The 16,116-nt window shown below is 27.9% G+C and overlaps 1 protein-coding gene and 1 long non-coding RNA gene across 5 annotated transcripts in view; one reads left to right on the plus strand and one right to left on the minus strand.

Moving 5' to 3' along the window:
* Myo10A (Myosin 10A) overlaps positions 1-16,116 on the minus strand; it is a 215,253-nt gene that overhangs the window by 17,832 nt on the left and 181,305 nt on the right. For 3 of the 4 annotated variants that reach the window (XM_014421918.3, XM_067053304.1, XM_067053305.1), the window contains 15 exons: positions 14,797-15,014; positions 14,530-14,595; positions 14,283-14,414; positions 11,152-11,325; positions 9,861-10,081; positions 9,120-9,227; positions 8,900-9,039; positions 8,436-8,574; positions 8,203-8,329; positions 6,861-6,993; positions 6,658-6,753; positions 6,369-6,547; positions 5,217-5,300; positions 4,050-4,145; positions 2,787-2,987 (listed from right to left, as the gene is read on the minus strand). In XM_014421918.3, coding sequence (XP_014277404.1) covers positions 2,787-2,987; positions 4,050-4,145; positions 5,217-5,300; positions 6,369-6,547; positions 6,658-6,753; positions 6,861-6,993; positions 8,203-8,329; positions 8,436-8,574; positions 8,900-9,039; positions 9,120-9,227; positions 9,861-10,081; positions 11,152-11,325; positions 14,283-14,414; positions 14,530-14,595; positions 14,797-15,014 — 2,114 coding nt within the window. The remainder of the gene's footprint in view (positions 1-2,786; positions 2,988-4,049; positions 4,146-5,216; positions 5,301-6,368; positions 6,548-6,657; positions 6,754-6,860; positions 6,994-8,202; positions 8,330-8,435; positions 8,575-8,899; positions 9,040-9,119; positions 9,228-9,860; positions 10,082-11,151; positions 11,326-14,282; positions 14,415-14,529; positions 14,596-14,796; positions 15,015-16,116) is intronic. The other variant, XM_014421919.3, reaches the window with a different exon arrangement.
* Positions 4,118-6,225, plus strand: LOC106681560 (uncharacterized). Its single transcript, XR_001343269.3, has 3 exons — positions 4,118-4,199; positions 4,898-4,984; positions 5,987-6,225. It is a non-coding gene; the product is annotated as an uncharacterized lncRNA (long non-coding RNA).

A 16,116-nucleotide genomic window follows, 5' to 3' on the forward strand; every position in this document is an offset into this window, starting at 1 on the left:
ATGTATAATGGAGTATGGTGGTCAGCCACACGTAACCACTAACAATCTTAGTTACTGTTTTTTTTTTTTAACCAGTTCACTAATTAATTTAATAACACAGCATCATTTAATCTAATTTGGCTAAGCCATGCTCTTAACCAAAATTCTTACTATGAAGATAAATCCTTAAGGACCCCTGGTTTCCAGTATTCATGGTTGATAAATTCTCAAACACATTATACATTAGCTACTAATTTTACAGTCACAAATTATGTCTCAGAACACTGCAAGACACACACATAAAAGTTATTTGATCTTGGAATAATAAGCATCCTCTGATGAACAGGTGCTGTTATAGCAAGATTACTAATTATTTGTAGTTGGATTCTTAGGAGTTCATTACAAGTAGAATAAATCTGCAATGGAACTGATCACAGTATTGTAGCAATTAAAAAATAGCAAGTTTAATTACAAATGCCAGTTAAGAACATTTCAAAAGAAATGATTTCTTCAAGAAAAGCTTCCTGGCTTAAGTAATATTGTCATGCTCTAACAACCATATTTAACAACCCTACATAGCTAGGCTATATTTAAGATATCTGATAACAATACAATTGAAGTCATGTGTGTATTAACAATTTTCAATTAAACCTTGAATTTAAATAAGGAAAAACTTTCAATTTTGTAAATATGATTCCGTTATTTCAAACAACAACTTTCTCGTTTAATTATAATACCTACAAATTTCTATTTATGTTAACAGAAGAGATGGTTATCCAGAAAAAATCTACAGAAGCATTTTAAACAGAGAAAGAGTAAAATTTATTTCTAAAATTCTTGAGAATATGTTTTTACCCCTCAGGATAATACAGAATAATAGGAACAAAAACCCTTCAGAAGCTAATGTTTCTAAATTTCACTAAGTATTCATTGTGTGAAAGAATACTTAATCAGTTAATATGTTTATTGAATTTTTTACATAAAACTCTCCAACTAAATAAAGAATTTGTGAAATTTTCGAAAAACTAGTTTACATGCGTATCTAGGCTTTTGCTTTTTTTTTTTTTTTTTTTTCAATAATTGGAAACTAATTAATAGTTCTTAACTCCAGGAAAATTCCTTCAATCCTAAAAATCTTATTATAATTTACTTCAGTATGTTATGTATAATATATATATTTAACTTTTTATGTATTTATTTTATTTCTATGAACCCTCATGTTCAACACCTAGAAGTTAGACAGAAATTTAAATACTTTAATTTTGTATAGATTTAAAAACACTTATTACTTATCAATACTAACTACCAAAACTAACATCAAAATCAAGGTACCCCCTTGTATTGAAACATGGAATTATAATTCGAAACTTTTTTCTTTTTCTTCAAAGTTCTTCTCAACCTTTTTTTAATTTAATAATTTCCTTGTTTACAGCTGTTATCTGTAGGAAGAGCCATGCGTAAAAAAAAATTCTTATCTGACAAATATCAGAAACTAATAAGAAAAAGAATGATAGTGTGATATATAGGTTGTTATAATAGCACTTGCAATAAAGGACATTACTAGGCTAAGAAACATATTTTACAAAATGAAGAACCTTTTTCAAAAATATAAAATAATTAGACATAAAATATATTTTAATTTTATAAACATTTTCATTTCTCTCACTCTCCAAAGAACAAAATTGAAACAATTAAAAGCCAAAACTCGTTTAAAAATACAAAATAGTGTCCCAGTAATACTGGACAAAAAATTTGATCCCAGTAACATCTTTTAATAAAATATAAATAACAGAAAATACATAGCGTAACAAAAAAAGCCTGTTTAAATTAATTTAGTCAAAATATTATATTATACAAATTATTTAAGTGTTCTGTAAAATACCAAATTATTAACTGAGGAAAAGAAGAACTGCTTTGCAAGCTAATCCTAACTGATTACCTGAGTTTAGAAACCATAATTTGCATTATAATAGATAACGTGTTTACTATTAATGATCTCTTTAGCAAAAATATGACAAGAATTTACTATATTGGCAAGATAAGAAATAGAATTTGAAATAAGATGAATTATGACTAGTAGAGATACCTTAGTTAAAGTATATGATATACTGCTATTCCTGTGATATTTATGAAGCTTAATTCTTAAAAAGATAATATTAGATAACAAATTAAAGTCGTTTAATTATGTGGAAGAATATTCTATACATTTGAGATTAGTTAATACTGATATAATAATTAGCACAGAAGAAAGCATTAACGTTAAGTGGAGCTAAAAGTCTAAGTGAATGTTTTAAATAATAATCTCTATTTATGAATATTAGTCCATTTTTTATTGAGCTCAAAGTTTGAAGGTCAAGCCCAAAAAACAAAATAGAAAGAATATTTAGTCTACAATTGAAGGAGAAAATATGACAGCAGTTTCTTTAATTAAAGTTGCTAAATTTGATAAGCTATATTCAAACAGACTTACAAAAAAGAAATTATTTCAATTGATTAAAATTAAAGAAGATATGAATTATTTTTTATTTTCGTTCATAAATAAAAGCATAAGTACAAAACTCCGTTTCTAACTAACAGGCTATTTTGTATTTTAATGGATATTATCACAATTATAGATGTAATGTTATATAGTTAATAAAATGAAGAGAGAAAAAAATTAGAAAAAGAATGGGTATTCCATCATATTTTATGTGGAAAACATGAGGCTCAGGTATAATGTAGAATCTAATACATCAAACAACAACTATTTTACATATAATAAGTAATCTGCAATAAATACTAATGATAATAGTAAATTATGCAATCACCTGAGAATGTTTTCTCCTCTGCTTCATCTTAAATTGTAGAAAGCTTGAGGAATCTGCAGCATCAGAGTCTTTAGGCGGAGGCCATCTCCATTTACCTATTCTAACTGTCTTAGCTCTTCCATAAGGGTCCATAAATGGTCTAGCTTCACTGGGATCTCCTGGTTCTGGTGGAGGCGGCAATGGAGGTGGAGGAGGGATGCTCTACAATTAAAGATTGTTTTAGACATAAATAATGTTTAACAGATTAAACTTAAATATGTATACCTGACAGTAATGAAAATGAATGGTACAATAAGCCTAAAAATTAATTCTGTGTCAAATGGCTATTAATTATTTTTGTTAATAAAGCTTTATGCCCTTATACCTTTAGAGTGAGGAAAGATTGAGTTATCATACAGGCTACCAATCTGTTCTAGCTAAACTGGACGGTAGAAATCTATTTTCTGAATATAATTCAAAATAAAAGATTAATGAATTATGGAACATTCTGAGAACATAACCGACTAACACAATCTCACAGGCATTTATAATTTAAAACCAGCATCATAGAAATGTGAAGACAAAGAAAAATATCAAGAGATAAAAGTTAAATGTAACAAAAGAGCATATAAATACATTATTAAGGACAAAGATTGAGAGACTTATTAAAAATAATAACACCATTAAAAGAAAGAGTAACTAGTAGAACTAGAAAGAGTAATATTTGGAATAATTCTGAGATTATTAAGCTTAATGAAGTATTTTTAAAATAATAAATATTAAACTGTAAATCTAAATATTTTGAAGAGGATTAACTAGATTTTAGCAAGCATTAGTTTTCCATGAATTAAACCAATACTGGAATCGTTCATTAAAAATATAAACATTTCTATTATCAAACTGATAGTAGTTTTATTATAATTTTTAAAAAATGGATTTTTTGACTACTTAATCTAATGTATCACAATTTAAAGAAGTTATGAATTGAAAAAAATCCATTTTGTAGTTCAACTTTATAACAAGCAAACTTTCACACTATATAAAAATAATTGTAACTACTAAAGTAAAATAAATGTTACTGCATACAAAGATAACAAGGTCATATTAACAGAAACTTACGGTGACAATAAATTTCTTTCTCCAACTCATTAACCTCATAATTTACAGTTATTCACAAACTCTATGAACTACAGCAAAGCTTCCAACATGTAAATAGTTAATACTCATACAACCATTCAGTCGTTGAGCTCCTAAATCACTGAGGCATACGAGAGGGATAGTTACCTTGTTCGGTGTTTCCTGTGATGGTTTCCTGGTTTTCAATTCTGACAGTACAGTAGTAAAGGCTTGCTGCTGGGCCGGTGAACTGGATCGGTGAACCTAAACAAACAAGTAAACATCAGGGTATGGATAATTGACCATCACACTTCCATGGTCAGAGGCGTTAAAATTTACATTTACATGCTCTTACATTAAATGGTTAAGTCAAATTTAAGATGTATAACAATTAGTTATAAATCAAGATAACAATTACTGATTATATATATGTATAAAAAATAACAAATTAGAAATGAATGCTTTTCTTCCCTACATGTTACAATCTTTGTTTAGATAGGTTTAACATACTTACAAGGAATCTATAAATCTAAATATATTACTGAGTAATAAATATAGTAATTCATTATCATTAAAAATTTCATTAAACAATTTTTCTAGCATTAAGAATATTACTAAATAGATTGTGTAAAATTCTGTTAGCTAATATCCATCAAGTGATTTTTAAATTACAATTAGTGCTAAAAACATATTTTGTATGAATTTCAATTGTAATTTGCATCATATATTAATTATGTCAAATACAGTTTCAAGCACATATTAATTTTAACGTTAAAACTTGAAAAAGTTAACATTTTACCTGTTTTCTTTTTCTTTTTTTCCAAGGTAAGAACATTTTTGTGAAACTTATAAAGCAAATTACTATACACAATAGTTGCTTACATAAGTTTGTGAAAACCTTTTTCTTTTTAACAATTCACAATTCTTAATAAAAATTAATGATATACAAATTTATACATTTATTACTATGACGTTTCCAAAGATTAATTATATGGAAATTATTATATAACCACCAGGCGTGGAAAGCAATCAGCATCCTCTGGCAGTTCATGGCTTCTTGAACATTCAAAAACATGTGCTATGGATGAAGGATCATATTCAAGGTAATATTATGTCGGGACAGAAAATTAGGTTTACTGAAATAAATTTATAAAAAGATAGAAAGAATTTTGAATATATTTTTCTTTTAATATATAAATGTTTAACCAAACAATAAAATTACAAAGTCCCTCAAAATAATTCATCAATTAACCCTCATAGACTAAAAATTGATTATTATAATAATATTTCTGATTCCATATTACCAGATATAAATAAGTAAAATAATTGAATTACTTGTGCCTTTGTAGTCAATGGAGTTGATCTTGATTTGGGAGGAGATCCTGACCACTGGGCAGAGGTTTCCATGGTACCATTTTGCTAAAACAAATTGTGCTTCAGATTAAAATTGAAATCACTTTAAGAACATATCAAGAAAGTGTGTAATAATATGTCTGTGAGAGAGAGAGAGAGTGACAAGGCATTGTAATTACATTATTTAAAAACATTTATTTATTAAGTCAGGATCAAATTTTAATAATATAAAGAGTGTCACAGTTCTAAATGTCTAACCTAAGATAATCAATTATATCATTCAAAATCAAGAAAACCACCACCTTTAACCAAGTTTTTCTTTTTTTTTTTTTTAATTGAGAATTGCAAAAAGTATTAAAATTAGGAAAAACCATGTCATTTTTTATATAATTCAAAAGGATAATTTTATTTCCAAGATGAAACCAAAAACAACAAAGTATCCTACTTGTATCCAATAATGAATTTATTCCCTTCTCTTGCTTTATCAATTTGAGGCAAATTTTCAAAGACTCAATCATAATTGTTTATCCCAACTATATTACTTTCAAATCTGGATGAGCCAATAGAAAGTATAATTAATGAAAAATGTTTTGTAAAATTTGAAGGTATTTTGGTACTCCTTGACCTTTCTTCAGAGAAAAAATTAGGCACTGTTTTACTTTTATATTTTGACTAAACAAAAGAAAATTGAATTTTTTAGTAATTTAGTAAAAGTTAATTATGGTTCAGTTAAAATTTTTCCTATTTTTCAGTGACTCAGGATTGAAAAGAAGATTGTAAAACAGAAAATCTAACACCCTCTGGAGTGGGTTAATCAGAATCATTGTAGCAACAATAAACACTGAATTATTATACCTAGCTTTTTTAAAATAAGGTACTCGTACAACTCCAGCAAGTGAATCTAAAGATTATTTTGATGATGAGTATGTAAAATGATGTGGAAAAACATACAATGTAAAATAAATTCTAAATGAAGGTTTCTTAGCTCAAAGTTTGACTATTTCGAACTTGAACGCCTAGCATATTTTATATCCAGTTCAGTTCATTTTTCAATATGTATAGACTTAAAGGCTAAAATTAATTAAGAATAATAATATTAACAATAAAACTATCTTTTAATATATGCAAACTAACAGTTGGTGTCTGTTGTTGTTGCTGAAGTAACTGTTGGAGGGCTTGGTTCTGAGCTAAAAGTTGTTGCTGAATTTGTATATTCTGTGCCATTGCAGACTGTAAAAATGCTCTCTGTAAATTAGCTTGGTAAGCCAAAACGTTCGGGTCATTGGTGTTTCCTTGAGATGGCAGGCTTAAACCTAGCATTAGAAATAAAGTTGATCATTATCTATTTAAATATGAATATAATATAAATATAATAGTCTACATTATTTGAAATTAGATAACGTGTAACTTAAAAAATGCTTACCTTGCATGTTATAAATAGGGACTGGCATGAAACTACTCATTGAAGCAGCATCTAATGAAAAGCCTCCAGGAAAAGAAGAATTAGGTCCTCCATTAGCTAATAAATAATAATATATAACATCAAATAACCAATAATAAATCAGGAACAATATAAAATAAGTAATAAAAATGTGAAATATTTTTATATTAGAAATAGTGAATTACTTTGAGGGCCAGTAGGGCTGAAAACTGGAAGTGGTGACATTATAAGAGGTGCCATCCCTGGAAGTACTGGAGGAGGTGAACCAACCATTGGATTAAGATTGAAGCCATTTGGAGTTTGACTTGGTGTAGTATTCTACAAGTAAAATGTAAAAAAGTAAATATTAGTAATGTTACATTAACCTAAACTGAAGATTTTAGATGATACATATATATATAAAACAGACACTTGACAGTATCTTATGACCTAAAAAAATTCATATGAAGGTAATAATTAGTATAGTGATGGTTACTGACCTCTGCAATGAAGGTAACCGATAAAGATTTATGAATTAAGGAGGAATTGGGATCTAGATTTTATATTGTGGTCTCACACTTAATTGGTAAAAAAGATTTATGGTTATCTCCCTTGAATATAAGAAAGTTTACAGGAGAAGAAATAGAAATATCTGAAAGATGTCAATAACCCATGTAGAGAGTATGGGGAGCAGGTGTAGGGATAAGTAGAAAAGACATGCTTTGCTATAATGGCGGCACATCTGGTAAAACATTTGTTTTCTATTTTGAGTTTGACATATTCTGTAGATTTTACAATAGGCTGGAGTTAATTTTTGATAACTCTAATAGCTTTAGAGCTTAGGAAAGTCTGTAATGTTACCTCAGTAAAGAAAGTTATCAGTCTATGATACAATTTTTGAAAATAGGCCAATTCTAAATAAAATCAAAACATTTTTTAGCCAGTTGTGCCACTATTCAAGCAAAGCAGCAATATGTAAAACAATTACCAAGGAATCACAATATTATGTATTCAGAGGTCACCCTTGAAATAAGAACTTCAGGAGATAATGAGATTGATTTCGAAGGAAAGCCTTTTCTTCAGAGAAGTAGATACTTCATTACGAATTGCAGTCATAAACAATAAAAGATGTACTATATCAGTGTAAATAAAAATCTCTATACCCAAAATAATAATAGAAAAGTTGAATATATGGACAATTTTAAAGGTAGAACAGGATAAAACATCAATAATGCACATGGAGTTATGATATGTTTCAAATTTCAATGAATGTGTGTTTTGTTATACATAAAAATATGTATTTTAGAAAAGATAATTTTCACAGAATTTTAGATACTAAACTAATGGTTATGATGATTAAACTACAAACAAATATAAAATATATAGATAAATGGAGGAAAGAAGAAATTGACAATAATAAAAATATAAATAAATAAAATTAAAATAAAACTGACTTTAACTATACAAGAAACGTATATAAGAAAACGTTTTGTATCATTGGATAATTATTTATTCTATTTAATAACTCTAACAATAGTATGAACAAACCTGCTGGGTTCCTACACCTCCAACACCTTTTCCTCCACCTTTAATTGACTGAGAAAGTTTGGATGAGTCCATTTGAGAATCTTTAAATAGTGGATCGTAAATATCATTAAGAAAATCATCTTGAGATCTAGATAACAAAAAATTAAAAGCTTGTGATGTTTATCATAATTATAAAAAAAAAAAAACTATTATTTAAATGGAAGCAATCTATAAAATAAAGTACAAAGCATTACCTAATTGTCCCTCCTTTTGTGGAGGGTGCAATCGACCGTGCATCTGATAATCCATCTAGAACTGGATTGAAAAGGTCATCAAGGAATTGGTCCACATCACTAGCTTGGGAAGGCACCCTTACTCTTCTTACATGTGAAGCTGAGATAAAAATCAATAAACTTAGACTTCATTTGTAACCTCAGAAAGTTTCAAAGAGTATTTCATTTCTGAATTTTATACTCTATAGGATATCTTAGGTTGCAGGAAACAAAGGAAGAGAGGGATAAAAGAATGATGACTTATATATATTCTAAACATAATGTGAATATAATTGAATTATAAGATATTCTCGTAGGAGTTAATACACTAGGGAGTTCAATAAGTATATTATCAGAAAAGAAATTATATGATTTCTGTAAGAGAGCTCACATATGACACCATGTTGTTTCAATGAAATATCAATGGCACAAATGGAAAAACATACCCAGAGAAGGAGCTTCACTTGTATCAGACATAGCAGAACTTTTAAGTTCAGATTTATCGCTAAATCGTGTTTCAATATGGGCTCTACTTGAATGTGATCCCGGAGCTGCTCTTTTTCCTGTGTACTGGGATTTAATGAATCTGAAAAATAATCATTGGAAGTGATTAGGTTTTTAATCAATATTCCAGCAAAATATGACCCAATAATAGATGTTAGATACCTCGGATGGCCACGAATATAGCTTCCTTTATCATCTTCACTCCTAGAGGTAAGTTCTGGGAATTCAAACTCTAATTGATTATCAGATACCAAAACATCAGATGAGGCCCTAGAACAATGATAATATGAAAAATTAATACTTTTTAGGATTTAAAAAATGTACATATGAAGTAATTTATTCGTAGTTTGACATTTGCTGATACTTAAAATAATTTATATAGAGACAAACATACACCTGTGAGATGACAACTCAGGAAGGATCTTAGTTTGAGTATTTCATAAGGAAATACTGTTTTATGAAACAGATCAGCGGTTATACATGGAGATTATGTGGTCAGTCACACCCACACCCAACATCAAAGAGTCAGTTATCAACTTTATGTAGAAAATAAATATTCTGTCTCAGGCCGATTCAAATATGGCCAAAGGAATACATGTATGTATATAACAAAGATTTTTAGTTATTGTATACAATAAAACATATTAATAGCGATGTTTCTTATATTTTTCAAATAATTATATATTACATATAATATTGTATACTGAAATTAGAAGAAATGAAAAGTAAGAAACATGGCTATACATCAACAAATAATTATAACAGTAATTATTATGCTATATTATTAGAAAAATAAGATATAATTAAACAATAAATTATTTTAAATTTTGACTACCAGCTTGTTACCTGCACTTAGAGAGTTTTGCTTTTTTTAATTGATGCATGTCCACAAACATGACTTACCCTGTCAAACTGTATTTTCTATCTCCTCCACGTTGACTAACTGATTCCAAGTTGTCCTCTTCAGACTTATCGTTATCTTCTATTGCATCAATTTGCTCCATCGTGTCTAGATTAACAGGATCTCTTTCTTCTATTCTTTCCATTGAATGATATCGGTCATTAAGGCGAGAATGGCTCAAACCTAAGGTTTCTAACTTGGATGATGGCTTATTAATAACTACCTGCAATGTTAAAACAAGAAATCAGAAACCTAATATTTTTTTTTATAATTATAAATATAGACTGACAATATTATACTTTAGTATCCCTAAGATTTTTTTTCAGAAATAAAAGATTACATCCTGTCAATTGTTAAAGTTCGCATGCAATATTTTGTTAGTACACCTTATAGTAGAAGGATTGAAGAGACAAATTTAGATCAAATCTTTAAATTCATTATTTTATATCAATTTCGAAGCCCAAATATTCCAAATATCATTATTTATTATTAATAAAGAAGTTATTATAAATCATAACATAAGGAAATAAATGAGAAATCAAAACAAGTGTTAATTTTATGATAAATATTATCAATGAACAATATAAAATGGTAAAAGAGAAACGATTGAATTTATTCAACTTGGAGTGAAAGAAATGAATTAGTAATAGCTTCAAATACCTTTATTTAAAAATTATTCCATAAATAAAACATATTAACAAAAAGAAAAAAAAATAGCAATAGATATGAAACCATATCAATAAATCCTTATATTTAAATAAATAAATATTTAGAATGAGTATTCGGATGAAGTAAGTAACTTTATAAGTTACTGTAAAATAAGAATCAAATAATGTCAGGCCAGCATTAGAATCTGAAAAACATTAATTCTATTATTTAAAAAAAAATAGTAAACCTAAAGAACACCTAAAACAAAGAATAATATTAGGCAAACAATTAACATTAATTAATGTTGTCAGCTAAATCTTTTAAAGTATAATGTTATAGCATATTTGGCTCGTATCCTTCAATATTAAAGCATTATATTAATTATCCTTTAAATGTTATTTATTATTGCATATATTAGTAAATCATTAACAAGATCAGTTAATTGGGATTAAGAATGATTACTCCTCACCAAAATGTTAAAGGTTAGGATGCAAAGTTACCTAGCATAAAGACTTGGATTTTAAGCTCAACTTTTAGCCCCATAAATCCACATTACAGTTACTGAATATCCACATATGAGCCTCAAATTACCTCCTACCTAACACCCTACTACAAAAACCTGCTGCCTTTCCGTTCTTAAAATACCTGCTGAAGGTGAAGTTCGGGATGTTCTTCACCTTCGTCTTCAAATTGATCTACCAGATCTTCATCATCCTCCTCATCCTCCAACTCATCCTCCTCTTCATCTAGTTCCTCTTCCTCTTCCACATTTTCCTCCCGTACACTCATCAGGTCTTCATATATCATACTCTCATGAACCTACACACCGCGGCATACCTCCTTATTATTTACAAATTTCAAGAAATAAAACCGAAGATTTCAGTTCAACTTTTCACAACAGAAACCCTGAACTGGACAAATGCTGAGCTTGCTAGTAATAACACTGGCATTCAAATTCTTTGAAAGCAACTTTAAAATCTATTTTCAATTGAAATAAGAAATATTTAGCAGGCAGAAATGCAACAAAAGCAGGTCATTGACTAAGCTACTATCTATTTCAAACATTAACTATTGGTGTTGCAGTCTTTCATCTATTATAGTAATCAGGAGTGGAATTTTAAATTATAATTAATTCTGATTTAAATATTCCTGGAAGCAGTTAGAACTCAAAAAAATTTATTATAGAAGAAAACACTGTGGCATTCAGTGGGAAAACATGATTAAAACACTGAGATTCAAAGACAGAAGAAACCTGATCACATTTTAAAATATAAATATAATTTCAAGGAAATAATTTTACCCTTACAAATTCATAAGCTTTATTTATCTTATGAACATCGAAAACACCGTTAGAAAACATAATTTCATTTTGTAATAAATGAAAAAGCATTTTAAAAATTTCAGGGAAAAAGAACATAAGTTGAAATTCTAAAATAAACAAAATTAAAAGCATGTGCTTTCCTATAGGTATTTCATGTGATTCCCGGAAAACTTAAAAACAACAAAAGTCTGCTATGACAAAAAAATTATTAATTTTTGTTGTAACAAAATTACAAAATTTTGTTAGTGGTAGATATCCTAATAGTATTTTTTTTTTTTTTAAACTGCTATTTATGAGGCTTTGATCCATTCAGGAGTCCTATTTAAAAAGTTTTCCTAGAAATTTAGTGAGGTAAACAGTGAAATAGGCAGAAAAAACAAGTATTTATTTCTACTATCTATATTATGTATACAAAAGTTGCTGATTACCACTTAAAATATAATATGTAAACATTGAAAAATTTGGAAAAGGTTTTGAGGAGCCCTGAGGCCCAATGATCATCTAATTTGACAACTATTCGTATTGACTTTTTGATAAATAATTTTTTTACACAATTTTGGCTCAAGGCAGAAAAACTGTAACACAGTGATATATAAATAACAATAAAAAATTATATAAACTTTCATTAGAGTTAAATTTTTTACTGCATTTTTTGAACATGTGACTATTTGGACCATCGTTCAAGACAGCAATGTACTTTTTTTTAATTTAAAGCAAATGTTTATATTTCATACTAAAATGAAATTTTCACCTGACATTTATAAAGCTTTATTGTGCTGAACAAATTGATTCAATTATTGAAAACATTCATGATGCACACACACACACCAAGTGAAGTGAGAAGTTTTGAGAAGTTACCATGTAATAATATTTTAACCTCCTTCAATTATGAATAGATAAATATGATGCAGCCTACGATTTTCATCCTCCAAAATGTGATTTTCTATCTTTGATATGATATGAAGAAAAGACCGAGTTAAAACAAGAATTTCAATATATATATATATATAAATAAATAGTTAGCCATATAATTTAAAATATGAAGAAGAGGGTCAGGGTTGCAGTCAAAAAGAACAAAATAGCTTTCAACTATTTATTATCCACCATTTCGCCCCACTTTGTAGGGCTTCATCAGGGCTGTTCAAGATGAAGTCCTACAAAGAGGGGGGAAATGTCGGATAATAAATAGTTGAAAGCTATTTTGTTCTTTTTGACTGCAACCCTGAACATCTCCATATTTTAAGAATTTCAAAGATTAAATAGAAAAATATCACTCCAGATGATACAATTAATTTGAAGTTTTTTTGCTCATTTTAAGAACTTTATTGTAATTTAAACTGCAAATTGAATAAATAGAGAAATTAAAACCACCTAACTACATAGAAAAGATAGATTTGTAATTTTTATCAAGTATAAAAATTATAGAACTTAATTATTCTTTTATAACATTTAATTATATAATGAAGAAGATGGTCAGAGTTGTGGTCAAAAAAGAACAAAAATGGTTAGGAAACTATTTTTGTTCTTTTTTTGACCGCAACTCTGACCATCTTCTTCGTTATTTTAAATTATACGGTCAATTATTTATATACATAATTTAATTATATATTTTTAATACAATAAAATAGATTACAAACCAAAAATTTATTTTATTTATCTTTCTAAGGATATTTTTTTTTGTATGTTATGTATTTGTATTTTTAAGAAAAAAAAAACACAGTTCATACGCTCTTTGACACCTTATATCTAAATTGTAAAACATAAATCAATAATTTTTATGCCTTTTCTTAATCCCAAAGGTAACTTTTGCTAGCTGTTAGGAACTGTCATTAAAATAAAAAAAGTATTTTACACCTGATTTCATTTCACCATAGGGTAGGTAGACATTTAAGTCATTTTTCAGCAGAGGTAAGAAATATCCAGATATACCATAAATACTGCCAATACAATATAAAAGTTATTAAAATTGGATTCATGCTGAAATAACAGGAAATTAATAAATAATTCTGCCGTTTAAAACAATTTTTAAGCAATGATGAAGAATTAATTAAAAAGACTGATTAAACCAATTCCCTAATACCTGTTATGTTTATTGGGAACTCAAGTAGAATAGCTGATAATATAAAGTATACTTAATTTTTGAGTCAGTCATCATCTTAGCAATATTTATGGCAAAACCAGATTTAAATAAAGAAGAAGTTAAAAAGAGAGATTTGTCAAATATTAGTTATTTGTTATGATTAAAACACAGAAAATTATTAAAATAATAATGCAAATTAAAAATTTGTTATTACATAAGGACACAAAAATAATCATACAAATTTTGAAGTTTTCATTTGGTAAAATGCTATTCTCAGAAATGTTATGTACATATTTACAGTAAAAGAATAATTTAATAATTCTAAAATACTAAAAAACATTCCTTGAGTTAATGTTTAGTATATACCATACTTACAGGAGATAAGAGATTGTCTAAAGATCGAGAGCGGCCAGGCTTATCAAAGTATCTATCGTTTAGGGCAGATTTCCTTGATAGTCCGGACTCAGTTGTGTGATCTCGTGAAACGGAACGTACTTTTGGCACAACCTGAAATTGATAATAAAGCTTGAATTCTTAGCCAAAGACAGATTAAAACAACAAATATTTATTTCAATACTGATTATTTAAATTTTATTTTTATTCAAAGAATTTTTTCACTTACAGGTACACTAGGAGGTTGTGGAGGTGGTACTGATGGTCTCCTTGCAGCAGGCAATGGTTCAGCTTCCTGTATAACATTATTATTATTAGAAGAAATTAATTAGATTGTAAATGTTAATTCAGACTTATTTATCTATAAGTAAAGACTAAGAAATAATTAAAAGATTTTTATATAATCATTATTTCTTCAATAATCAGTCTTGAACTTCATCAAAATTAAACATGACATTGAATGAACAGAAAATAAACAATTCAAGAGGTTATTTACCTTTGATGTAATGGTTGGCATGCTTTTGACTGTTGGAAAAGCTGGAGGTAACTCCATAACAGTAATTGCATCAAAAATATAATCTAAACCTGAGCATTCAGAATCATCTACAGAAACTGTCCATCCTGAATTTTCTGATATAGACCTTTCGGCTAGAGCCTGCCTACACAAAGATTCACATCTTGTCCAAGAATCAACAGCAGTCATGACAGATTCACCTAAAAAAAATAAAAAAATAAAGATTTGATAAAAATAAAAGCAAAATAGTAGATTAAATTAGACAAATTTTTAAAATAATTATTTTTCTAATTAATTCATAAAATAAAACTGTAACATTTATATCAAGTTAGCCCAGATTATTCAGGCTAATATTGATATATTAATGAGGATCCTTAAATATATTGGTATGATACTATAAACAATTACTGTTACTTTGCCCTGGCCAGTAAGTTAACACAATTGAGCAATTTTTCAGTTCAGTCTAATTTACTGGATAGTATTAATTTGTTATGCTAAAAGTCCAATAAACAACTAGTAATGAACATGTTTCCTTATAAACACAATTATATTTTTAAAGTGACTTGTTTTATTACAAATTAAACTTACTATTAAAATATATTTATACTACTTAGTAATATAATACTGAATAACAGCACTAGCTTTATTTAAATATAAGTTACAATAAACAGTGACTTTTACATCATGCAGTTAACTTCGTAAGAAAGAAAAAAAGGAATATTGGCCATTCTTTTATTGATACCATCTGTTATTTCATAGCGATGTAAAGTGGAATTCAGTAACCCTCTCTTAAGACAAGAAATGCATGTTCAAGAGAGTCAACAGTAAACAATAACTCTAGAGGACATGGCTGGGTGACAAATGACGAAGGAGGTACAAGTAACGTGGATCCGCAGTGGTTAGTGGTGTATGGACACAACTATCAGCTGGTCATCAGCAGCACTCAGAGATTTACTTTATTGGCTCATTATGAAAAGGTAAGAAGAGGAGATCCTAACCTGAAAGTGTTCATAGCATGGGCCATAGGCCCCATAATCTGAAAATTAATCGCTATGCAACCTCATAAAAAGAGAGGGAGAAGGTCTTGATGTGTTATAAAACTGCCTTAGCCATCTAGTATTTCATAAAACAATTTTTTGAAAAAAAACAAGATTTCAGAATTACAACAGGGACACAGCAAAAAAAAAAAAAAATAAATCAAGTAATAACAATTAAATTTAAATTTAAATAATTAAACATTAATTTATAATAACTCAACTTTATAACTTAATTTAAAATCAATTAGAACTTAATTTTAATTCA

This window comes from Halyomorpha halys, unplaced genomic scaffold (genome assembly GCF_000696795.3).
Source record: "Halyomorpha halys isolate HHAL.00 unplaced genomic scaffold, Hhal_1.1 Scaffold348.1, whole genome shotgun sequence".
NCBI lineage: Eukaryota > Metazoa > Arthropoda > Insecta > Hemiptera > Pentatomidae > Halyomorpha > Halyomorpha halys.